This window comes from Panicum virgatum, chromosome 7K (assembly GCF_016808335.1).
Source record: "Panicum virgatum strain AP13 chromosome 7K, P.virgatum_v5, whole genome shotgun sequence".
NCBI lineage: Eukaryota > Viridiplantae > Streptophyta > Magnoliopsida > Poales > Poaceae > Panicum > Panicum virgatum.
In genome coordinates this window covers 42,339,175-42,365,130 of record NC_053142.1, presented here as the reverse complement: position 1 = coordinate 42,365,130, position 25,956 = coordinate 42,339,175, and the positions used below count along the sequence as shown (strand labels likewise).

General features: G+C 48.2%; 2 protein-coding genes across 2 annotated transcripts; one reads left to right on the top strand and one right to left on the bottom strand.

Annotated features, from left to right (window-relative positions):
- Nucleotides 1-6,327: 6,327 nt before the first annotated feature.
- LOC120642746 (putative cis-zeatin O-glucosyltransferase) lies at nucleotides 6,328-7,975 on the bottom strand. Its single transcript, XM_039919317.1, has one exon. The coding sequence runs from the start codon at nucleotides 7,910-7,912 to the stop codon at nucleotides 6,515-6,517; it is 1,398 nt and encodes a 465-aa protein (XP_039775251.1). The 5' UTR covers nucleotides 7,913-7,975; the 3' UTR covers nucleotides 6,328-6,514.
- A 14,092-nt stretch (nucleotides 7,976-22,067) lies between these two features.
- LOC120642747 (putative cis-zeatin O-glucosyltransferase) lies at nucleotides 22,068-23,829 on the top strand. Its single transcript, XM_039919318.1, has one exon. It carries the CDS (start codon nucleotides 22,241-22,243, stop codon nucleotides 23,624-23,626), a length of 1,386 nt encoding a protein of 461 aa, XP_039775252.1. The 5' UTR covers nucleotides 22,068-22,240; the 3' UTR covers nucleotides 23,627-23,829.
- The last annotated feature ends 2,127 nt before the right edge of the window (nucleotides 23,830-25,956 follow it).

Here is a 25,956-nt window from a genome sequence, read left to right as displayed (position 1 = left end):
GGCCCGGCCCGGCTGCGTCGGCATGTGCGGCTACCCACAGCCTGCTGCGGGCAGCGGCAGCGACGTGGTTGATGCGGTAACGTTCTGACTCTGGCTTATGGTAGTGTCTGGTCAACCTGCGCCATGCGTTGTGTTGGCGGCGCGCTGTGGTGGTGTGTGCTGAGGATGGTTAGCTCGGATGTATGCAACCGTGGTGGCATTGTTAGTTGCGGCCGTGCGTAGGCTCACCACCAACATCATGGTAGGGTGCCTGGTAACGCCTGCCATCTCTTTTCATCACAGTGACGATGCGGGTAAAAATTCATCTCTCTTAGAGCGGTGTCGATGACATCATTGGCGCCATTTTCCTTCTTGAAGGCAACTCGAGCATCTCCAGCGCGAACCTTGGCTCCCTGTCTGATGCTAACATTTTAGGCGTCGGTCTTCCCTATCGGATGTGTGACAATTCCTGCAAGGAGGTTTTCTTGGGCGATGGCCGCTCTTTTCCTTTTTTTTCCTCAGAAAAACCAAAAAAATGTGGTGGGTTGTGGTGGCTCTTGTCGACGTCCCAATCTGATCAGGCAGGGTTCGCGGAGGCTCGGATCGATGTCCCATCCGACTGGGCGAAGTTTTTTCATTGAGGCTTGTGTCTTTGTCCTAATCCGAACGATCAATGTTAAGAGTCACTGTTGATGTCCCAATCCAACTGGTCGTTGTTGGGTGCTTAAATTGAGTTGGCGTGGTGCGCGAGCTGATGTCTCAATCAAATCGGTCGGTGTTGCTAGATATAGGTTTGTAGAGGTAGTTGTAGTTTACACGACTTTCGAACCCAGTTCATCTATAAACAGAATTAACTTTTTTTTATCTTTATTAATATAGGCTGAACCGTAAAGATCAAGATCTAAAAATTTTTGCTGGTAATATCTCAGCATAGTCATCTTCCTACCCAGCGAAAGAATCGGCAGCTATCATCACTCTGTTCTGTTGGCTGTGACTGGTGGCTGATGCTGATTTGCTGTAAGAGAAAAGTACTGCTGGCTGGTTGGTGACTGGTGCTGATTTGGTATGAGAGAAAACTACTGTTGCTGAAAACCAGCAGAACATAGTTCTTTTTCTAAGGTGTATTATAGTTTTTTCTTCAGGAAAAGCAGTCGAAAGGCAACAATTTCATAGCCCAATCTAACCCTTTCTGCTAGAATCATTGATACGCAGCCCCTTGATGGAGAGGAAAGAGGCAAATATATCTCATTTAATATGATGCAACCTCATGCTAAATTTACCGTTTCATCAGAAGGGGGTTACTGTGGTAGAAAATTGAGAAAACAACTGGACATCGGTTATCATTTTACCTGTAGATGACTCAACGATATAAGAAGTCTGGAGATGAAACGGTGAGATAAAAGCTATATGGCCCAAATCATAGTAACAGAGGAAGAGTTCGAGGTACACCCAGCAGCAGACAATGAAACTAAGAACAGTTCCAATCTTGCAATTTAGCTAGTTTCCATAACAATAAATACATTGCCATGTAAGCAAAAAAAACTGAAGTGCCAAGAGAGTTAATGAGAAGTGAAAGAAAAAGATGAAGAAACCAAGACAAATGCTGTTCTTTTCCAACTGAAGATTTTATTTTCAAGAATATTAGATGAATAATGCTTTTAATAGGAGTTTAGAAAATATCATAAGAAATGCTGTTTTTTTACACCTTTGGCAGCTTTCACTACTTATTAGAATTCTTTTTGAGAGCACTACTTATTAGAATTGCAAAACACATATATTTATATAACAAATCCAAATACATATTTGTTATTCTTATTTCAAACATATAAGATCTCATTTTGTGATTCACACCAGATTCTCGAAAACTTAGGTACGGCCCTGGAGCTTGTTTTTTTATTTGAAAAAATAGCAGAAGCACTACTTTATCATTTAAAAAATAGAAGCAATTGTACATCACGCGCCGAAACGAACACAACCACACAAACAAGGCACGACAACGCACACAACAAATCGCTACACCACCATAACTTGGGAGAGGAGTCAAAAGTAAGGCACCAAGAACTGCACCGTCATCGCCAACGCTGTGCCACGTCAGAAGCCGGGACCCTCTCCAAGCCTGAACGGTAATCAGAACTCCTTCACCACGGGGTTGTCATTCTCATGCCGCACACGGTCTCAATCCCCAGTTCCAGTCTTTGTTTCAGTAGAATACTCCCGCCGCAGCACCAGCGCCCATGCGTTGCTGCAGGGAATTCACAGGACCATGTGGGGCGCAGGGCACAAGAGGGTGGGTGCAGGCGTGCCACCACCACGTGCATGGGTACTACGAGTTTTTTTTTTGCGAGAGTAATTTTTATTTTTGTACCGCCTGCGCTGCAAGGTTTTATGCCCTTATGCGTCCTCATCTGTGCAGTAATCCTCTTCTGATGAAACGGTAAATTTACCATGGGGTTGCATCTTATTAAATGAGATATATTTGCCTCTTTCCTCTCCATCAAAGGGCTGCGTATCAATGATGCTAGGAGAAGGGTAGATTGGGCTATGAAATTGTTACCTTAATGAGATAGGAAAAACTAAACATAAACTAATTATAAAACTAAGTGCATAAATCTAAGATTTATGAATCTATTAAATCTGAGGCCAAATATTTGGATTTTAATTCGAATGTTCGGATGTCAATTTAATATAGAACTAATTGCATAAATTACCATTAGAGCTTTAGACGAATCTATTAAATACAATTAGTGCACGATTATTGGATGGTTACTGTAACAATTAATGATCAAATTATGAACTAATTAGGTTTAATAGCTTCGTGTCGTGATTAAATCACAACTTATAAAATTAGTTTTATAATAAATTTATATTTAGTACTTCTAATTAGTGTGTAATTATGCGAATGAGTTTAACAGAAAAGGCAAACAGGCCTAATTAAGAGGGCGGATGCGTCGCTGTCCCGCTGCACGCGGGCAGGAGACAGCTCACGAGCTGTGGCCTCGTTGTGAGTTTACCGTTGCCCGGGATTCTCCTCTGGGTCTGCATCCTCTCTTTTTTTATTGTCGAGAATCGAGATTCTTGGCTGGGCCTTGGCGTTCATCTCAAGATTATGTTACGATTCTTTATCGACTAAAATGCATCACAAGTCCAACAATCTGTAAGAGTATGTCATTTAGATCCACAAATTTGAAAAATATATTTTTTAGATCTATCAACTTATAATGTTTGTCACTTTGGTTCATAAGCTTTGAAACATAAGTACATAAACTCTAAAAGTGCATTTTAGGTCCATAAATTTATATTTTGTGTCACTTAGGTCCATAAATATAAAAGTGCATTTCTAGAACCATAAACTTCATTTATAAGCAGTTGTGTGACCACAGACGACGCGCCTACAATGATTGCGCCAATATCGCTGTCCATGAATATTTTACTACCCCACAATATTTTTGACCGCAACACCGAGCGCCATAGAGGACATAATATATATATATATCCTACTAAGGTATATATGTTGTTGAGTCTCTCTGTGACATCCTCCACCTTTCCCAAGCCATCACACATCCTCTCCATCCATATTATGGGGTCATATTTAGGTCTAAGCTACAGAACTCACCAATGGCAGTCTGTAATCTCCCTTATGAATCCTAATACATGTCAATAATCTTCAAAATAAGTTTTTCATCCCTCGTATCTCCTTTCCTGATGCTCTTGGTTCAAAACCAGGGCTCAAATTTCACCATTCTGGCGTACCTCCAGCAATGTGTGGCACCATGTAGATTCATATTGGTGCGATATCAGTGCATGAATGTTAGATGGAGGGATGGACCTAAGTGACACAAATTACAAGTTTATGGACCTACAAATAGACTTTCAGAGTTTATGGATCTAAGTGACACATATTACAAGTTTATGGACCCAGAAATGCAATTCGAAGTTGATGGACCTAAGTGATACTTTCTTACAAGTTGATGAACATCTGATGAATTTTACTCTTCTTTATTTATCCAGTAAAGAACTGGGAGGGAACGCTCCAAGTCAAACTGAGGATTAGTTAATGGCCGTGTTTGGTTCCCCGTGTAAAATTTTTCGCGAAATCTTTTTGGCCCTTTGACCACTAATTTAAAGTATCAAATGAAGTTTATTTACAAAACCACCTCCACAACCACCCTGTAAATCGCGAGACGAATCTAATGAGGCCTTTGACCGCGTGATTAGAGGATGGTTACTGTAGCATCACTGTAACAAATCATCAATTAATTACCTTCATTAGATTCATCTCAGAAAGTTACATCCGTCCTTGAAAAGATTTTGTAAATAGACTTCATTTAGTACTCCATGCGGAAGTTTGTTTTTTTTGTATAAACTTGATGTGACGCTTAGCCAAACACGGCCAATGTCTCTAGGAATCTATCACACGCACATTAACTAATCCTGCAAGTCAATCCGAAATTTAGATCAAGTATGATAATGCCGAGTAAGCGGACGACTCAGGATATGTCAGAAAAAAAGTATAGCTAGCGAAGAGACAGGAGAAGAGAGAGGAGGTTAGCGACTCGCCAGTCGCTAGCTCAAGCAGGCGTATAAGCACTCCTACAATTCTCATTCGTTCACGCTACAGCTGCAACACAAAGAGCATTAATGGCGTTGGAGCCCGCCACTACATCACCAGCTTGGCAGCTCGGGTGAGCTAGAGCGCGAGTCGCCGGCCAGCAGGTGCATTATCCTTGCTCTTACGATCTTCTGCAATAGGTGCACGCTTCTCCATATTGGCTGGCCAATGGATGGCTAGGCTGCAGCAGTAGCTGCAGCCAACTAGCAGCCCATCCTCAGCTACAGCCAGCATGGAGCAGCCCAGTCAACTGGATTCAGTGCAGCCGAACAGCTTAAACGTAACTAAGTAATCCTCCAGATCAATATGAGACTTTCATTGTTCTGTAATAGGTGCTTGCTTCTGCCTCCAAAAGCTCAGAATCGGCACCAACACGCCTAGAAACCGACCCCGACCCCCCCCCCCCCCCCAAGCTGTGCGAGTGCAATAGATCTATAGAAGAAGCTCAGATCTCTATGCGGCAAGTGGCCCAAAGTACCTATTCATCTTCCTCCTCGCACCACCGGCTGTTTTTGGGGAGAGGGAGAGGCTCGGAGTGGCTGGGATCTATCACCGCCGGACCAGAACAAGAGTGGAGGGCAGCAGGGAAGCCTGGGGATTATGGTGGGCTCAGGGGCAGTGCGGCAAGGCGTTGGAGCGCCACTGGCCGCCGGTGGTTGGGTAGCCAACTAGTGGGCAAAGACCAGGACAGAGGTGTAGGAAGTAAAGCGTGGCGATGGCCGGAGGTGGGAGCCGCTGGAGACGAGGAATGTGGCCGGTCGTGGGGGGCGATCTCATGACAGATACTCCTGAGACTGGATTGGACTAAATCCAAATCTAATTGGACTTTGGCACTTGGATTCTATTGGATTTGGATATAACTGTACATGGACATCCAGTTGCTTTAGACTCAATAGGATTGGATTCTATTGGATAAAAAAATATAGCCTTATTGGATTGTGCCATTTCAGACGGACAAACAGCCGCCGGCCGCTAAGCCTCAAGCTGCTCGGCAACCTCCTTCATATGTGTATGACAGCCCTCGTCTAGCTCCTTGGTGAACGCAAGCGAGGGCAGCGTCGTACGCGTCCCCCGTTCCCGAGCTTAAGAACGCGAGTGCCTTCGAAGGCGCCACAATTCGAGCTCACCTGGAACGCCTCGGTGTCGCCATGGCCGCCGACGGTGAAGACTCCCTCGCACTGGAGCTATCTAAAGCAGGCGCCGAGGAAGGCCTCGTCCATCTCGAACCGGTCTCATCCAACCTGGCGCGGGAAGTAGCCATGCATCGACATGGTGGTTGGCGATGGCCCAACCAAAGGGCAAAGGTAGTGTACATCGCTGTCGCTCATCGATTCAAGGGAGCTGAAACGACTGGCGCAGGGATTCTAGGAGAGTGGACGATGCAATAACTGTGCACTGCAGAGAAGAGGATTCTGCTCTATTCTAGGTCCTGGACGATATCGTCGAGCGTTGGCTGGTCGAGGCCTCCTCCTTGTTCAAGTGGGAATTGGATCAATTGGATGGATAATTACGTATGTGAGATTGGATTGGACAGGATTGGATGGTGACGACTAGTAGATAGGATTGGACTGGATGTTAACATAACTTCAATCGGATGCTGATTGGATATCATTAATTGGATTTTGGATGATGATCCATTCCCATGAGTAATGACAGATCTCATTTAGCACTTAACTTTAACCCATCCAAATAGAACCTCGCACTGCCGCACACATTGCCATTATATCACTCTCGCACGCTATCAGGAAGGAGCAATAATGTACTGATACTTGCTTGTTTGAAACGGGAGCTCAAATTTATTTGGTACAATCGTTTATTTTCTATAGTTACCACTTGTACAGAAACAGTCTCCAGCTTCTTTTCAGGAAAGAAATAGAATTGAAATTCAAAGTGATACACCAAACGTTCCTGCCATTCTTGGACCTCTTACCTTGTGATGTGAGCAACGAAGTCCTCGAGTTCCTTTTGGGATGACCCGCCCGTAGCCACGGACGCGCGGACAGCCTCGCCGAGCGCCACTGCACGCTGCCGCACCGCGAGCCCTTCCTCGGAGACTAAAATCTTCTCGATCACCTCCCGTATTTCTGCCGCCGGAATCACCTCGGCGTGCTTCTCACATGGCCTCACCAGGAAGCCGGTCTTGAGATACTTGCACACCAGCTCGGCGTCCCACGCCTGGTCCGAGTGCATGGGCCACGCCAGGATGGGCTTCCCGTAGCTCATGCTCTCCATGGTGGAGTTCCAGCCGCAGTGGCTCAGGAACGCCGCCGTGGCGGGGTGGGCGAGGATCTCCAGCTGCGGCGCCCAGTCGGTGATCAGCAGCCCTGTTCCCTCCGTCTGCTTGGTGAACTCGGACATGAACTTGGCGTGCCGGCTCTCGCCGGAGTCCGCGAACACGTTGCCGCGGTCGGCGTCGCGCAGAACCCAGATGAACCGCTGCTTGCTGTCGCGCAGCGCCGCCGCGAGCTCCTCGATCTGCTCTCCGCGCAGCGAGGATACCGAGCCGAACGACACGTAGAGCACGGATGCGGCCGGCTGCTTGTCGAGCCAGTCAAGGCACCCGTGCCGCTTTGCTACCTGCTCGGACGCGTTCGCGTCCACCACCGGGTTCAGCGGCCCGATCGAGAAGACCTTCTTGCCGGCGGCGCCGAGCACCTGGGTCACGAAGTCGATGAACTCACCCTCTAGCGCGCGGGACGTGTTCATGATGACACCGGCGCTGGACGGGATCGTTTGGTGGCATCTGGCCTGCTTGAAGACGAACTCCAGGTGCTTGCCGGTCACGAAGCCATGGGGTGGGATGTCGTCGAAGCCGTGCGCATCGCGCATCCGCAGCTGGAGCCCTCCACCCAAATCCAACCCGCTGGCGAGGATCGACGCGGCGGTGCAGTGGAACGCGAACCCCTCGCCGTTGGGCAGCCGCGCGGCCTCCTCCGCGGCGAAGGCGGTCATGACGTCGTAGAGGACGACGACGCGGCGGTGGGAGGCGGAGATCCCGCGGAGGAGGGCCGCGACAGCGGCGGGCGCGTCGGCGACGAACGCCTCGAACAGAGGCAGGAGGTGGGAGGGGTAGGGCGAGTCCGCGGCGGGGTCGGGGGGCGGGGATTCGTACTCGGAGATGGCGAGCTCGTGGAACTCGATGCCGCGGAGGGCGCCGGCGCCCCAGCCGTGGAGGCGCGCCTTGGCCTGGCGGACGTGCTCCGCGGGCGCCGCGAAGTGCACGGGCAGGCCGCGCGAGGCGAGGTGCAGTGCCAGGTGGAGCAGCTGGTTGAGGTGGCCCTGCGCGGGGAACGGGACGACGGCGACGGCGACCGGCGACTCCATGAGGTGGGTGGCTTCTGTCGCTCCCAGGGCAGGATGTCGCTTGTCGCTTCAAGGCTGCGGTCCCGCCGCAGCAGCCCCGCGACGAAATATTTAAGGTCGGCCGCGAAGATGGGTTCTCTACTTCTCTCGGTAGGTAACGACGTTGTCGCTACTCCTGTGTCGCGTGTTGCGACCTGACGAACGCTTGATACAATCAAACACCCATGGTAGTAGCAGACGCCATTTTCCTTTTTCTGAAAGTAATGTTTTCTCTTTAAAACAGGATATAGAGCAGATGCCCCCATATAATGATGCACTTCCACCTCTATAAATTCATTTGTATGCACTCACCTCTATAAATATCTACACATCATTCTATATTTATGAGCGATTCTGAGAGACTGAACTGACAGATCTCGAGATATACTGCTAGAAAAAATAGCGACGACTAAAGGAACTAGATGATTCTCCATGTGAATTGGGCATTTGATCATCATGGAAATTGGAAAGTATGGAAACCATGATGAAAATCGATTTTGCTTTGTGAACGATCAAATAATTAGAAATCACTTGAATTTTTTTTCGTTTTGCAAAACATAGTGCAGACTTAAACGATCACATACACGCATATACAGTATCATACTCACTCTTATGAATGTAAGCATCCAACTCTACTTGTATAAGCAGATCTTGAAGTTGATGAAGTCACTGTAATTATCTCGTTCGCGCGTCGACTACCAATAAATAAATAGCACCTTTTAAATATTTATTTAAATTTAAAATAAAATAGTTAACTATTTTAAGGATGCAAACATTCACGTACACTGCTCCTCTTAATAAAGCGATCCAGGGGGGCCGTGTATAGTGCCATGGTAGCTGGCGAGTGATGGATCGACAGATCATGGTACTAGTTTTCCACTCAGTTAATGTGACGAATGGTGATGTGATCGCTAAAGACGAAGAAATACTGTGGTTGGATGCTGTCTCTTGCAGCTCCTTCGGACACACCACCAATCAACCACGTGAAGCACGTGAGTCATTTTATTTTCTAAAAAAAAGGCAGTGGTAGCTGCGTGCATAGTTTCAGTTTCAGAGTTTTACTTATACCGCCAAATAACAAACAGAAAGTTAATCAATATTTTATCCACCCTAAAACATAGCTACATTTAGCTTTATCAGTCAATGATAGCTTCAAAAATAATTTATTTCAATTCAAAAATTATGATAACTGGTTTCAGGATGAATTTGTCAGAATTATTTTTATAGTTAAAATTAAAAATGCTTGATTTAGGACAAATCTAAATAAAGCCGCATTGTAGGGTGATGGGAGTATTAAATAAAGCCAAGCTGGATTTTTTTGACAATCGAGTCAGCACTCCATCTGTACACGACTCCATCTATCTAAAAAACAAGTCACTCTAGGATTCAAAATATCCCAAAAAAATAGGTCATCTTACCCTATTTAGAAAGTGCATATGTATACAAAAATCAACTACTGCCAAATATAGGTAATAAATAGAAGCAAATATGATCATTTACCTTCTTATTAATCCGTCCTAAAATTCTTAGGATGGCTTGTTTTTTGGGTTTGGGATGGAGGGAGTACATGTGAGTAGTTTAGTTTATGTCGTGACATGTGAGTAGGGTGGATAGTGGTAGACTTACTCATTCCATTCCAAATTATAATTCATTTGGCTTTTTTAACTCTAAATTTAAGCACTCATCTTTTTTTGGATAAAAAATAAATGAATTATAATTTGGAATGGAGGGGGTAATTGGTTAGCCCTATCTAATCAATGTGCAATTTAATTGTAGGACAATAGAGTGTTTCATGACCTGAAGCTTGGATTGTTAGCCCTATCTAATCAAGATGGCGTGCCACGTCCAAGTGCAATGTGCTCACTCAGTTCCGAATGAACTATTTATGTAACCTTGTTGTGATGGCTAATGTGTGATGACACTAATTTTTCTTTTGGCGGACTTGCCGCCATAAACTTGATGCTTGTTTTGAATCGTTGTCGGTCAGTAGATGAGCAAAACTTCAGAAGTCTGTAACTTGAACTGTTGTTAATGGTTTTAGTTTAGCAATGTGGGCATTTGATGATGTGAACATCATTTAATCTCTATGTTAGTTCTCTTCTCGTTTTCTTTTCTTAGAACAGATTTTAGTCGCTATGTTGGTTCTCTTCTTGTTTTCTTATTTTTTTAATATATTAACCTGCATAATAGTGTAATGTTTTTGGGGATATTTCGGGAACGGGGTGCATGATCCCCGCTCGAGGATGGGGATGGGAAAAATCCTCCCCCGCGAGCGGGTACGGGGACAGACCGTTTATGCACATGCGAGGAGCAGAAGGTCTGCTCATTCCTTGGCGGGTATAGCCCCGTTGCAATCCATAGTGAGGGCCCCTTCATCTCAAATGTAGCCAGCCCTGTCGGTGTTTTACCGTCAGGTTCTCCGAGGGGTATCCCGAGGAGAGTGGTTATGAGTAGAGACTCGCCGAGATCAGAACGCGATGGTGCAAGGAACACAAGGATTTAGACAGGTTCAGGCCACCGGAGCGTAATACCCTACGTCCTGTGTGGTGGTTTGTATTCCCTCTAGTATTGTTCGATGTTTTGGAGGGGTCCCTGCTCGCCCTTATATGATCTGGGGGAACAGGGTTACATGGAAAACCTAGTCGAGTTCTGTTAGGATTCTAGTCCGAGGGGTTCGGCTAGTTCCCGAGACTTGCGACTAGTTCTACTCCTATTCGGGTAGATACAAAAAAGGTAGGGTATAGCCATGTACTACTCCCTACTATAGGATATTCTGTGCCCGTGGGCAGTCCCGCTGTCACGGGTCTGAAAAGCCCCCGAGCTCTTCGTAGTAAAGTCCTGCGGGCATTGAGCGCTTCTGAAGATGTCCGTCGGGTACTTCGAGAGCTCCTGGAGTTTCGTCCGCATGATCGAGAGCTTCGAGTGCTTCTGGAAGAAACTGTCCATCTTCGGAGTCCATCGATTATTTCGAGTAATCTTCCGAGTGCTTCTTCGGCTGCATCGAGGCTATGACGTGCTCAAGTCCCGAATCTGTATGTATGGTGTGCGATGTACTCGTGCTCCAAATGGAGTAGCCCCCGAGCCTTAGTTTGATTTGATGAATCAGGCTAAGGATCAACTCGGTTTTCCGGGTTCTTTGATCTCTCGTCTGAAGTTTGGAACTTTTTTCGAAAAAAGTTGCCATTTATGACACGTATCCAGCAGCCCCCGAGCCTTGAGTTCGAATCCGTGATTTGGGGTTAAGGGTCCAGGAGATAATATCGTGTCCTCTACAATCTTTCTGAGCTCATCAGTGCTGCAGCGAATCTTCTGAAAAGGTGGCAGTGTGGTGTACTGTGCGCTCGTGGCTCCACGTGGCGTGTACTGCCATGGAATCCTTTCTGTTTCGCCTGTGAGTCCTCCTGCTTTCTTGGATGGCATGGGCTGGGTCGTGGCTCTGCTGCTTCCTCTATTTAATCGGGGTCCGCTGAGTTTGGATCTTCATTCTTGCAGATATAGCCATGGGTTCCAAGTGGAGTTCTTCAATAGAAAGTACTCGACCTCCTGATGAGGGTACTCGATTTGTCCTTGTAGGTGCTAGAAGAGTGTTTGCGAGCAACACAAACACTTGTTATCTCTCAGGCCGCCACCTTCGCTCTTCACATCACAGCCATCCTGGTTGGCACCTGGTGGGTTGATGGTGGAAGCCGTGTCAGAAGCCTTTGTGGTCTGTTGGAGTAATTCTCTGGGTTTTAGTGGCTTCTGGGGAGATGGCATTGTTTTTGTTGCAAAACCTATCAGGGAGAAGAGCAGATGCAAGAAGAGGATTTGCAATGTTCTGGATCCATCCATATCTTCTTACAATAAGCCTTTTCCTCCCTGAATGTATCTGGGTTACTCCCTTTAAGGAGTAACGAACTTTGTATCTTTGTATCAGCCCTTGGGCTGTCCCCTTTGTAGTAGAGGTCGAGTGGTTTCGAGTGGTGAAACTGTTTGAGATCTTTGTATTTTCCTGTTTTGGAATGTAATCCTTGAAAGGAAATTTCCGTTTTTTGCGCTGGTTCCGCTTTTTCTGTAGAGAAATCTGCGGTTTGTTGGCTGAAATAACTCTGAAGCCGGTGCGCGACCTTTGGGCTTCTTGTTATTTACCGTACTACCCCTGTCTCTGCTTATTTAACTGTTCCAGTAAATCTAGGTTTAGCACGCTTCCTCTTCTTTCTCCGCCGTCACAAAACTCATCTGCTTTCGCCCTTGAGTGCCGTGAGAAACTAGCCCCCGCTAGCCCCCGAGCGTGAGGTGAGAGAGACTCATTCTAATGGCGCCAAAGAGATCTGCTTCGAAGGGGAAGGTGGACGAGGCTGCCGTTGGTGAGGCGGAGATCCAAGAGTGGAAGTCGAGTAAGTGCGCCGACTCCCATCTTTTGAGTCTTGTTGAGAGTCATCTTCTTCAGTCTCGGAACGTGATCCATTGGCGTGGAACCGTGGGTGGGTCTTTTCCTCATGAGGGAGGAAACGAATCTGTCGTTTTTCTTCCTCATGTTCTTCGTGGCCTCGGTTTTCCCTTTTTTGATTTCTTCCTAGGTCTTCTTTATCATTGGGGGGTTCAGGTGCATCATCTGACCCCTAACTCTATTCTTCACATCTCGATTTTTGTTCGTCTGTGTGAAGCCTTTCTGGGGATTGAGCCCCACTTTGATCTTTTACAGTATTTCTTTCATCTGAAACCCCAGCCTAGCGAGTCGATGATAGATGTAGTCGAGGGGGGGGGCTGGGCTGCAGTTCCATCAAGGGAAGAAAACCCAGTATATCCCTTACGAGTTGAGTGATAAGGTCATCGACTGGAAGTCGATGTGGTTCTATGTTAGGAATCTTTCTTCTTCTCTTCCTTCTCGCACTCTTGGCCCCCCTGTGAAGAAGCCGAGTTGGAATTCCAGGGGAGGTCAGGTGGACCAGGTTAACTTTCTCCTTGGGGAGATTGAAAAACTGAAGGTGGATCACCAGATCACTGGTGCATCCGTGGTGCCGCACTGGACCATTCGAAGGGTTCAGCCTCTTCAGCGGCGGGTTCATCTCGCCTTCGAGTATACGGGTGAGGAGGATCCTACTCGTTATTCTCGGAAGAAGATTTCCGAGGACGACTTGGAGAATCGGGTAACCGCGCTTTTGAAGAATGTGGAGTGGAGGCCCAGTCTTTCTGGGGCGTTCCGGGCCGGTAGACATTCTCGAGAGGTATTGCTTCGAGTGGTAGACTATAGTTTAAGTCGAGTACTTTTTGTCGAGTAGTCGAGTTGATCTGATGTCTTTCGTGCAGATTAATCCCGAAAATTATCAGAGTAGACCTCCGTTGCTCGAAGATGCACCATTGGTGCATACTGACTCAAGTGTGGATCTAACATCTTTTGTCTTGTATTCTGGTTTGAAATTGCCTTTGGATCTTTGATTGATTGTAGTTGATTCTTGTTTCCAGGTCCTTCAGCAAGTCGGACGGTGTCGGATGTCCAGGAGCGGGCGGCGGATGAGCCGTCCGTGGAGTCTGTGAGGACTCGGAAGCGGAGCGCCGCCTCTGCTGGGAGTAGTGACAGGTGAGTACGGCTTGGTATCCTTCTGAGTTGTTGCATTTCCTTGATGTCTTTTCTTTTTCTCGGGCCTTCTTCTCCCTCCAAGAGGCAGGCGGTGGGTTCCGTAGTGAGCCCTGCCGTCTCGACTCCTGCTGCGCCGGTTGAGTCCGGTGGGAGCGGCTCTGCTAGGGGGCAGAGTACTTCGGGACAGAGCGTGGTCCCGAGGTTTGTTAAACCGAAGAAATTTGTGCTCAAGCACTCTTCTCAGTAAGTGTCACTGCTGATCGACTGCTTGTTTTTCTTCACTTTTGTGCTGAGGTGTCGAGTACTTTTTGTAGCAATCCCGATGCTCTGGGGGTTGATGAGTCGGCTGTAAGGATCACCGGGGTGTCCGACTCTAGAGGGGGAGGGGGTGAATAGGGTCGCTAATCGCTTTCTATCCTAGGGCTCAATCTATTTTATGAGATAAACCTAATATGTCCTACACATGCTAGTTATGACTAAGGTTTATCTATGCTACTCTCTACTTACCCCTAAAAGACTTGCAACCTATAGCCAATCCTAATCAAACTAACTAGGAAAGTAAAGGCATGCAAGATAGAGTAAATGCGGAAACGTAATACGGTAAGTAAAGAGATAAGGGAGAGAATATGCAAACTCCCATGAAGACACCAAGACACACGATTTAACGTGGTTCGGTTAGGACACCAAGTCCCTCCCTACGTCCACAGCCACTTGTCCAAGTCTCTTCGCTTGATCACCGTCTTGCGTTCGCCACCAAGGCTTCCGACAAACAAATGCTAAGTGGTGCCAAGTCACCAAGACAAGGCCACCGCCACCGTCTCGCTCAAAGCGTCACCAACGGCACCGTCTTCACTATTGGAGCTTCTCACCAAGAGGGGTCTCCTTCCCCGCACAAAGTGTCGTTGCCTCTCCACACCAAGTCGGAGGGTCACACGACGAGTACACGATTGCTTGCCGCAGCAAGACTTTGCTCAAGGGAGCTCTCGCAAGAACTAATCCCTATATAGGTGCACAAAGCACTCTCTCAAAGCTTCTCAGAAGCTAAATATGACACTAAGCTTTGCTAGGATGGTTGGAGATGTTAGTTTGTTTGGGCAACACTTCCTTCAACTTTTCAGGCGTACAACCCTATGCAGCAAGCGGCCTTGGGGGGTATATATAGCCCACACACCCCAAAAGAGCCGTTGGAAAAGTGGCTGACAAAAAGCTCTATCACCGGTTAAACCGATGATCCACTTTGTGTCATCACCGGTTTAACCGGTGAGCACCTTTTTCCAAATAGTCGTTATACTTCAATGGCTACTTTAATCAACCGATGCAATCAACCGGTGAATGCATCTTCATCGCCAGTTTAACCGGTGCATGTAACTGTCCCAGAGTTCCCGAAAACCAACTCTCTGGACAACTACACCGACGTAATTGACTGGTGTATCATCGGTTCAACCGATGTATGCATTTCCCTTGGTCTTCTTCTGCCGTTGCACCGACGTATTCAATATCTTCATCGTCGGTTCAACCGACGCAAAACCCTAGCCTCAGTTTCTGGGTTCATTGCACCGGTAAGTACAATTTGCTCATCATCGGTTTAACCGGTGATAGCAAAATGTCTCTGTCTTGTTTGTTTTGACTTGATTTCTTCACGGTCTCTTCAATTCTTTGTCCTTTGGACCGAAGAGGTTTCAGGGCGCTGCCCTGAGACCCGCGAGGGGCGGCCCTTGGGGCCTAGCTATGCCTATCTTCTCTTTGTCATTACTTGAACCTAAAAGCCTAAGAATGGTCATCTTAACAATCATATTAGTCCAAGTGTTGTGTGTGTCATCAATCGCCAAAACATTATATTGAAATATGGCATGAGAGGCCATTTTCGCTACATCGGCGAAGGGGATTTTTGATTCCCTTAAGAGAATTGTCCGTTTGCCTCCCAGTCCACCGAAGGGGGATGAACGGGTGCCTGATTCTGCAGCTGGAACAGCGAGGGATCTGGTCGTTGGGGAGGTGGGCAAGGAGTCTCCTGCCGCTGGCACTGGTGAGTGGTTTGATGTGGTTGACTGGTTTTTTCGTCGAGTTTCTGCTAATGTCTTTTGTGTTTTTCAGACAAACCGGCCGAGGACCAGCCGGAGAATTCTGATGCTGCCAAGGCTGCTCTGGTCCTGCCGGAGTCGTCGCAGCAGGAGGTGGAGAAACCAGTCGAGGGATTGACTGCTGTGGCCCAGGAGATTCTGGGTTGTCATACTGCTCTAGCTATAAGTAACTTCCTGTGCTCGGGTACTTTTGTTGAGTCATCGAGTGCTCCTTTTTGACTTTGTTTTGTTGATAGAATCTGGCTAAACAAGTCGCTGAGCAGGCCGAGTTGCTTCGGTGGACTGGAGAGGGTCTCCAGTTGTTGGGTGACCAGTTACTGCAACTTGAGAAGATGGCTGCTCTTGCGAAGTCTTCTCGGGAGCAGACGGAAAAAGTCAAGCTTCTGGAGGCTCGGGTAGAATCTTTGGAGCAAGATAATTCTACTTTGAAGGACAAGGCCTCCAAGCTGTAGGAGAAGGCCAAGGGTGTTGCCAAGGAGAAGAAAGGTATTCTTTTCCTTCTTTGGCCCTTGTCCTTCGAGTAGTTTTCTTTTTTGCTCATGTTTTCCTTACTTTGGCAGAGCTTAAAAGCTTATTGTTGAAAAGGGATGAGCTGGTGATTGATCTTAAAAATATTATGTATCGTCACGCAGATGCTGTGGAGAAGCTGACCCAGATCAAGGCTGACACTGACAAGCAGATGGTCAGCGGTATGAAGCAGATCAGGGAGCTGGTGGCTGATCGTGATCAAAAGGCCCAGCAGCTGGCTGATCTTGAGGCGGCGGCTCAAGTAGTCATCGGGATGGTCGAGGAGGAGGATGCTGGTGGCAAGAGTTTGCTAGATCATCTTCGAGAAGCCCCCCAGCGACTTAGCAGTTTCTTCTCCGACACCTCTAGGGACTACTTGGCTCATGCCTTAGGATTAGTTAAATCCTTTCTTCCTTCTGCGAACTTGTCCCTTATTGGCGATGGGATTGCTGTTGGCTGCTCAGAGGAGCGATTCTCTGAGTATGTCGCAGAGATGAAACCCATTGCTGATAAGGTTATCAGTGGCTTGGAGCCGGCGCCAGAGTCTTGAACAATTGCTGTAATATTCTTTTGCGTGGATGTGTGTCCACTGCAGTACTTTTGAATATTCTGATGTATAGTACAATTTCCTTTTGGTTGACGGTCGGTTGGCTGATTGCCTTTTCATGAAGCTTGTCATCGGCTATCTTTAATTATTTCTTTGAGTACCGTAGTAGTCGATTTGCTAGTCGTCTTGTGGACGAGTAGTTCCTTTGTGGAGAGATTGCTTCGAGTCCTATAGTGGTCGATTATTCTCTTCTTTTGTATGTTCTGGAGGTCGAGTGCGTAGCAGTCGATGAATTGTCATCTCTTGGATGACCAAGTCCTTGGAGATAGGGAACTTGCCCCATCCGGGGATCGAGTACCGAAGTAGTCGAATTAGTCGTCTCATGGACGAAAAAATCCTTTTAGGAGATAAGGAGCTTGTCCCGTCCGAGAATCGAGTACTTGAGTAGTCGATCAATTTGTTGTCTCATGGACGAAGGGTTCCTCTTGGGAAGTAGGGAACTTCTCCCATCCGTAGGTCGAGTACTGAAGTAGTCGAATTAGTCATTGCATGGACAAAGAGTTCCATTTGGGAGATAGGGAACTTGTCCCGTCCAGGGGTCGAGTACTAGTGTAGTCGATCGTTATCGTCTCATGGACGATAAATTCTTCTTAGGGAATAGGGAGCTTGTCCCATCCGTAGGTCGAGTATCGGAGTAGTCGATAATTTGTCGTCTTATGGACGAAGGGTTCCTCTTGGGAAATAGGAAACTTGTCCCATCCGAAGGTCGAGTACCGGAGTAGTCGATAATTTGTCGCCTCATGGATGAAGAGTTACTCTTGGGAAATAGGGAACTTGTCCCATCCGAAGGTCGAGTACCAGAGTAGTCGATAATTTGTCGCCTCATGGGCGAAGAGTTCCTCTTGGGAAATAGGGAACTTGTCCCGTCCGAAGGTCGAGTACCGGAGTAGTCGATAATTTGTCGCCTCATGGACGAAGAGTTCCTCTTGGGAAATAGGGAACTTGTCCCATCCGAATGTCGAGTACCGGAGTAGTCGATAATTTGTCACCTCATGGACGAAGAGTTCCTCTTGGGAAATAGGGAACTTGTCCCATCCGAAGGTCGAGTACTAGAGTAGTCGATAATTTGTCGCCTCATGGACGAAGAGTTCCTCTTGGGAAATAGGGAACTTGTCCTATCCGAAGGTCGAGTACCGCAGTAGTCGAATAAGTTGTCTCATGAACGAGAAGAATAGGGATCATGTCCCATCCGATGATCGAATACCGTGGTAGTCGATCAATTGTCGCCTCATGGATGAAGGTTTCCTCTTGGGAAATAGGGATCTTGTCCATGGGGCCATAAGCCCTGACTACTCAATTCGCCGTGCCTTTGACTTTGAATAAACAAAGAAAGATTGGTATTTGAGGTAGTCGAAGGAGTTACCACCTCTTGGGAGGGGGAGCTCATGTCTCTTAGGTTTTACTCCTAAGGGTAGAGAACTTGTCTCTAGGGCCGCAAAGCACATGTCCCTTAGCCCCAGCCACACGATTCGCCGTGCCTTTGACCTTAACTTAACAAGGAAAGGTTGGTATTCGGAGTAACTGATGGAGTATCTACTCCTGAAGAAGTACCCCTTGGGAGGGGGGAGCTCATGTCTCTGGTGATGAAGTCTTCTCTTTCATCCGAATTTGAAGCACTCGAATTCTTTATAATGGAATTTTGCTCGGGTGGATCCATTTTGTCCTTTATTGGGTGTAAGACCGGGGATCGGTTTGAGTATTTGTCTTCTGCCAACATAAGTGGTGCACTGAGTCGGAGCTTGGGCGAACCCATCCTAGCCTTTATTGGATGTAAGACCGGGGGTAAGCCCAATAGATGACTCGAGTCAGAGCTCGGGCGAACCCATCCTAGCCTTTATTGGGAATAAGACCGGGGGTAAGCCCAGTAGATGACTCGGTTGCTAGTATGAGTAGTTTTGATGTTGAGTCAGAGCTCGGGCGAACCCATCCTAGCCTTTATTGGGTATAAGACCGGGGGTAAGCCCAATAGATGATTCGATTGCCAGTACGAGTAGTTTTGATGTTGAGTCAGAGCTCGGGCGAACCCATCCTAGCCTTTATTGGGTATAAGACCGGGGGTAAGCCCAATAGATGACTCGATTGCCAGTGCGAGTAGTTTTGATGTTGAGTCAGAGCTCGGGCGAACTCATCCTAGCCTTTATTGGGTATAAGACCGGGGGTAAGCCCAATAGATGACTCTATTGCGTGACTGGCACATTTGTCTTCATTTGTTAGGCATGACATTGCTCGTATTGGCTCTCTTCTTTGTTGTCTTTGTTGGGAGAAATTTGAGGTGCTCCGAGTGCTTTGCGAAGGGTGATGCATTGAAAACTCGAGTGTTTTCCTTTGGGGTGCAGGAAGCATCTTGAGTGAATCTTCTGGTGAGTGGAATCAATCTTCGACTGCTTCGGTTGGGAAAGAGGTGCTGTTTTGTCGCGGCGCCTCTTCCGCGAGTTGTACTCGTAGGTATCGGGTATCCGATAGTTGGATGTCGGGCTGTAGGCTTCGACTTCTTCATGGTCTTCCCCTTTGTTGATGATGACTGTTTTTTGCATTGCGACCAATATTGATAACATTGTGTAGGTCGTTGTTGGAATAGTCAAAGGAGTCGCCAAGTTGTTGATGGTGCTCTGTCTTGAGAATCATCTTCGGGTTGTTGTCCAGATGGACAGTGACTGTGACTCCTGGTGGAGGTGAAGGAATTTCGCAGCTAGTTGTTGTTGCTTCATTCTCCTCTGGTTCAGAAAGGAAATCATCATAGTCCAGGTCTTCTAATGCTGTGGAGTTAGCTTTTTGGTTCGTGGCGTCCGAGAGAAAGGCCATGAAAATTTCGCGATTGTGGTTGCGAATTTTTGGATTGGCGGTGTCTTCTTTGAGCGGAAAGCCTTGCTGGAACGGTAGTTCTTCGTCTTCGGATGATTGCTACTTCTCGTCTTGAATTGAGGGTTGCAGTTCTCCTTTTATAGTGGCTGTGGAAGTAGACTGCTTGTCGGATTCAGTCGTCTTGTCCGAATCGGGTTGTATTGCGAGTCGGCTTTCTTGAAGAACCTGATCCGAATCTGGGTATAGTTTCTTGTCTGGCTTGACTCGGGAAGAGAATCCGAGAGTGTGTCGCAGAAGGTCTTCGCCGTATGGGATGTGATCCGGTGGGGGCCATCCGCCTTCGATTCGAACTGGCAGTTCATTTAGGAATTTGTCGTATTTGTCCAAATTGTCCCATTTTTCTGTAGAATTCTTCTGCGGAATTAGGTGATCTTCTTGCGGGGTAGGAGAATTTAGAGTTTGAACAACGTTACACCAGCGACTTATGTAGTCTTCGATTGATACAGAGTCTTCTGCAGGGTGTGATTGTGATAGATGTTGATTCAGTGACTTGTTTTGTGAATCGACCCACAGCTTCTTTGCTTTAGATTGTTCCCAAAGAGTTTCAAGCTTGTCAGGATTGGTTAGTCCTTCCATAAACAAGTCGATGTCGTGTGACCATTTAGCTAGTTCGTCTTCAGATATTGGATCATCTAATTCTTCGAGATATTTGATGAAAGTTTGATCTTGCTCCAGCTCTGCGGAGCTGAGGGCCCACTGGTTGGAGGTTTCTTCGCGAGAAGTATTGATGTTGAACGTGTCCTCGGCTAGCTGAAGGCAGTATTCGATTTTTTTCATCGATATCATCGATGTTTGAAAAAGTGTCATTCGACGGCTTCTTTTTGCGAGTAGTTTTTTTTTAAGCTGGTCTTTGACTTTTTCTTCCGAAGACTTGGTTCAACGGAGTGGGTGCAATTGGAAGGTGGAGTCTTTCCGTTCGTGGAAATTTCTTGCTCAGAATCTTCCAGTAGTTTTTCCAAATCCTCTTCCAATTCGGAGAGTGTTTTGGCTTTGAATTCGTCGAATTTGGGTTGAATTCGGGCTTCGTTGTTGAGATCCAAAAATCCGATTTCTTCGAGTTGATCGATGAATTCGTCGAATTCGCGTCGTTTCGTAGCTTCTGAAACTTCTGGAGGATCTTGAACGATTGAGAAGCTTTCAAAACCGCCTGATCCATCGGCGATGAAGATCCAAGAGCCGACGCGAAGGGAAGTGCCTTTTTCGAGCATAGGATTGTCGTCTAGAGAAGCCATCGAATTCTTCCTACGATCTTTGGCGAGAGGCCCCATGGTGGGCGCCAGCTGTCGGTGTTTTACCGTCGGGTTCTCCGAGGGTATCCCGAGGAGAGTGGTTATGAGTAGGGACTCACCGAGATCAGAACGCGATGGTGCAAGGAACACAAGGATTTAGACAGGTTCAGGCCGCCGGAGCGTAATACCCTATATCATGTGTGGTGGTTTGTATTCCCTCTAGTATTGTTCGATGTTTTGGAGGGGTCCGTGCTCGTCCTTATATGATCTGGGGGAACAGGGTTACATGGAAAACTTTGTCGAGTTTTGTTAGGATTCTAGTCCGAGGGGTTCGGCTAGTTCCCGAGAGACCTGCGACTAGTTCTACTCCTATTCGGATAGATAAAAAAAAGTAGGGTATAGTCATGGACTACTCCCTGCTTTAGGATATTCTGTGCCTGTGGGCAATCCCGCTGTTCCGGGTCTGACAAGCCCACCGGACTAAGATAGTACCGAGCCTTATTCTCTCTCTCTGTGTGAACACTTTTGACTCTCATACGCGTGCACACTCACACAATCTTGCACGTTTGCGAGCAGCTAGTTATAAGCACCTCAGCGCACTCAAACGCAAGGAACATGAACGAACCCGAATTGGACGTAGGGCGGTTGAACCAGTATACATCCTTGTCTTGTCTTTTGGGCGTTAGCCTATTATTAGCCGGTGTATGAAACACTGATAGAAAGATACTTACAACTCTGATATATGTATGGCATATGTATATGTATAACATAAAAACAACCACAAAACCACAGTTCAAAGGCGGAGGAGGGCCTAGGCCACTAGAGCTATGGTCCTAAACATTAGCCTATTTTTTCTACAATGTAGAGTACTGTAACAAAAAGGCCTCAGCCCATGATCCCTCAAAAAAAAAAAGCCCCAGCCCATGAAGTGGCCCTTGGCCCTGAGCCGGGCCGGCTCCGCCCCTGCATAGTTCTATCCTGGCAAGTTCAAGGGTCGTTCTGACAAAACATGATGATTAGCTAGTTACACACAAATCTAGTCTCATAAAAATGTTACACGCATATCCACCAATCCATACCTTCACATGGCGGACTAGTAATTTTGAGGTACATATTAGTATTCATGAAACAAAAATAGGACTGACCTTGGCATGCACGTCGTGGGACTGCAACTTGGCGTTCCAATTCCACCGAGAGCGCAGAAATTTCCACGACAGCTGCAGCTGGGCGGGCCGGGCTTCTAGTAGGCAGCCAGTCAAGTCATTTCGCCGTATGGCACGGGAGGCGCTGACGAGTGATCACTTTCTGCCATGAGAAGAAAACGAACAAACTTTTCTTCGATGTCCAAACTCGTCGAGCGCGTGCTGCTTGCTATCAGTGAGATACTATATACACGGAGCTAGCGAACCATTCAGTGCAAGCCACAGCCAATCCATCTAGCGAGAGAAATCCCGGCCGGCCTCCATGGAATCCGTCGCCGTCGTGGCTGTGCCGTTCCCGGCGCAGGGCCACCTGAACCAGCTCCTGCACCTGTCGCTACAGCTCGCGGCGCAGGGGCTGCCCGTGCACTACGCGGCGCCGGCGGAGCACGTCCGCCAGGCCCGCGCGCGCGTGCACGGCTGGGGCGACGACGCCCTCCGCCGCGTCCAGTTCCACGAGATCGCCATCTCCGAGTACGCCTCGCCGCCGCCGGACCCCGCCGCGGGCTCGCCCTTCCCGTCGCACCTCATGCCCCTGTGGGAGGCCTTCACCGCCAGCGCGCCCGCCCCGTTGGCGGCGCTCCTCCGCGAGGCCTCCGCCTCCCACCGCCGCGTCGTGGTCCTGTACGACCTCATGAACGGCTTCGTCGCCGAAGAGGCCGCGCGGCTGCCCAACGGCGAGGGGTACGGGCTGCACTGCACCGCCGTCTCGTCCATCATCGGGCGGGTGGAATACGGGGGCAGGCTTCTGCGCGAGCGCGGGCTTGAGTACCGCCCCATCGACCGCTACGTGACGGAGGAGTTCATGGAGTACATCCACAAACGGACGAGGGCGGAGCAATCCATGGTTGCCAGCGCCGGCTTGCTCGCCAACTCGTGCCGCGCGCTCGAGGGCGAGTTCATCGATATTCTCGCCCAGCAAATGGCGGCCGGCGGCAAGAAGGTGTTCGCCATCGGGCCGTTAAACCCGCTGCGGGACGCGAGCGCACCCGAGCAGAGCAGCAGAAGCCGGCACGGGTGCCTCCGATGGCTCGACGAACAGCCGCCGGCATCCGTGATCTACGTGTCGTTTGGCTCCATGTCCTCGCTGCACGGCGAGCAAATCGAGGAGCTCGCGGCGGCGCTGCGCGGCAGCAAGCAGCGCTTCATTTGGGTCCTCCGCGACGCCGACCGTGCCAACGTGTTCGCGGACGACGGCGAGAGCCGGCACGCCAGGCTGCTCGCGGAATTCACCAAGCAGATCGAGGGCAGAGGACTGGTGATCACCGGGTGGGCGCCGCAGCTGGATATCCTGGCTCACCCTGCCACGGCGGCGTTCGTGAGCCACTGCGGGTGGAACTCGACGATGGAGAGCATGAGCCACGGGAAGCCCATCCTGGCGTGGCCCATGCACTCCGACCAGCCCTGGGTCGCGGAGGTCGTGTGCGGGTACCTCAAGGCCGGCTTCCTGGTCAGGCCGTGGGAGAAGCACGCCGAGGTGATTCCGGCGGCGACCATACAGCAGGTGATCGAGAGGATGATGGCCTCCGACGAAGGGCGCGCCGTGCGGCAGCGGGCAGCGGATGTTGGTGAGGCCGTCCGCGCGTCCGCGACTGCCGGCGGGTCGTCCCAGAAGGATTTTGAGGACCTCGTTGCTCACATCACCAGATGAAGTAAGATTGTAAGAACACAATGTATTGTTGGAAAAATAAAAATTCTCCCGTTTGTGTGTTTGTTTCAATTTGAATTTGAGCTGTATTTGCTTCTCCAAAACGTGCGGAGTGATCTGTTCCAACTTCCAGTGTAACATAAAAGCTTGCTTTGTCAAGCAAACTCGAATTCCTGATTTCAAACAAGCAGAACTGTGCATTCCTCTGGATGCTCGTCGCATACTGTTCATGACTGCGTCGCATCAGAAAGTAGGAGTTGGATCCTCCCGGATCCAAGTGATGGCAATTTGTGGTGCAGGATGTTATAGGCTTTCAGCATCCGAATTGTCCTCATCGAGCGTGAACTCTCCGAGCCTCCGTGCATGACCGCGCAGGGCCGACGACGACAAAAGCGCCAGTTTCTAAGGGCGGCTGCCACCGGCCAACCGCTCCGCTGGCAAGAGTCCAAAACAAGGCGTCACATCACTCGGCGCCGCAGACATCGTTGATGTCGCGCCGGCCGGTCGTCGCTGGCGGTTGCTCCTCCGTAGAATATTATGGGATCCCGATCAACTAGTTCAAATTTGATTAAATTTATAATAAAATAGTATTAGTATTTATATCTCCAAATAGATATTATTTTGTACCATGAATATTATTACTTTTTATATGGCTTTATCCTAATTTCGCACTGTAAGAGTGAAATGTCAAGTCTCGAATGCATGCTTGTTTCAGTTTGAATTCGAGCTGTATTTTGCTTCTCCAAACCGAAAGGAGAGTGATGATCTGTGCCATTGTAACATATAAAAGCTTTGCTCTGTCAAACAAACTCGAACTCCTGATTTCAAGGTTTCAAGCAGAATAGTGCATTCCTCTAGATGCGTATCGCATAATACTATTCACGATTTGCATCACATTGCACAGGACTGACGACGAAAAAAGCGCCACAGGCAAGAGTCCAATACAAGACATTACATCATTCTGGTGTCCTAGTTAGAGCAAGTATTATGATGGACGACTAATTAGCTCATATCTATATAGATGTGAGAGAGAAATGAAGGGAGAAGGGAACGAACGTCTTCCCAGTTCCCACCAGGCTGCTGCAACCGGCGAAGAAGCGCTGTGGGTGCTGCAATTGGCTAGGGGTGCTGGGCAGCCAACGCCACATTAAATAGTAGCAGGGTCCATCCCCATCACGCACGCATTGCAGCTGGCGACTAGCCGGCGAAACTATTATACTTGCTCTTATCGGTGGTACTGCACCGATCATCACTAGCGATTGCTCCTTCATAGAAAATAGAAAATTAGCAGACAACCCTGTTAGTTGTGCTGGTGCTGGAGGCTGCTGCTGGAGTGGTGTGAGAGAAAAATACTGCTGGCTGGTTAGTGGTGGAGACTACTGCTGGAGTGGTGTGAGAAAAAAATACTGTTGGTTGGTGCTGGAACAGAACAGCCGGGTGAATGACCGTCAAGTCTGCGAGTCAGAGTCACTGCGGCACGTACAGGCCAAGCAGCAACCTCGCAGCTTCAGACATACTGAACGGAAGGCGCTCGCGGCTAGCAACATGCCACGTCAGTGATTGTATCATGTTCTGGAATCGATCTAATCGAGCTGGATCCGGAGCTCCATGGATCTTGAATCTGCCACGGTCTCCTGGTGCCGATCAGTGGCTTGCAACTGCTGCTCGTAGAGATGTAAGTGGATACCTATTGATGTTTTTAGATTTCTTACTTTTAGTTTATTTTATCTCCATAACTAATTATATAGTATATCATTCTAATTTATTTTATCAAATTTTGAGTCGACTCATTGACTAAAAAAGTGAGACTCGCATCCCTAGCTGCTCGGGTAGTCGCATCGGGGGCTTCTCTCGCGGCGGACGGGGCGCGCGCATGCACCGGTGGACACCGGAGTAGTAGTGGACACGCCGTCCCTCCGTCCCGTGTAGCTGGGTTCCGAAACGGCTGGTAGCAGCTATCTTTTCTTCACCCGATTGGCCGACTCCGTTTGAGCGGGTCCTCCTCTTTAAACTCTTATAGTTTTAATTTATCGTTCAGGCCGACCCAAGTCCATCGTAGTTCGGGTAAAAAAAATGAGACCTATATAAAGCCGCTGGTAGTTTCGTTTGGTACACATCACGCATGCGCCAGATAGAGCTTTCACCCGAAACTTTTGGAAGAAGAAGAAGAAAATATCACTACCAGAGGCAATCAAGCCAAATAACGACCACCGAAGTCCCACCAGATACATAAGTTTACATATATCTATAGACATAATATCTATTTAGGAAAATATACGTATCCAGATTTGTTAAAACAATCTACAATTTGAAACGGTAGTACTAATCGGACA

Coding starts and splice junctions, on each gene's coding strand:
- LOC120642746 (XM_039919317.1), bottom strand. CDS start 7,912: ATGGAGTCGCCGGTCGCCGTCGCCGTCGTCCCGTTCCCCGCGCAGGGC.
- LOC120642747 (XM_039919318.1), top strand. CDS start 22,241: ATGGAATCCGTCGCCGTCGTGGCTGTGCCGTTCCCGGCGCAGGGCCAC.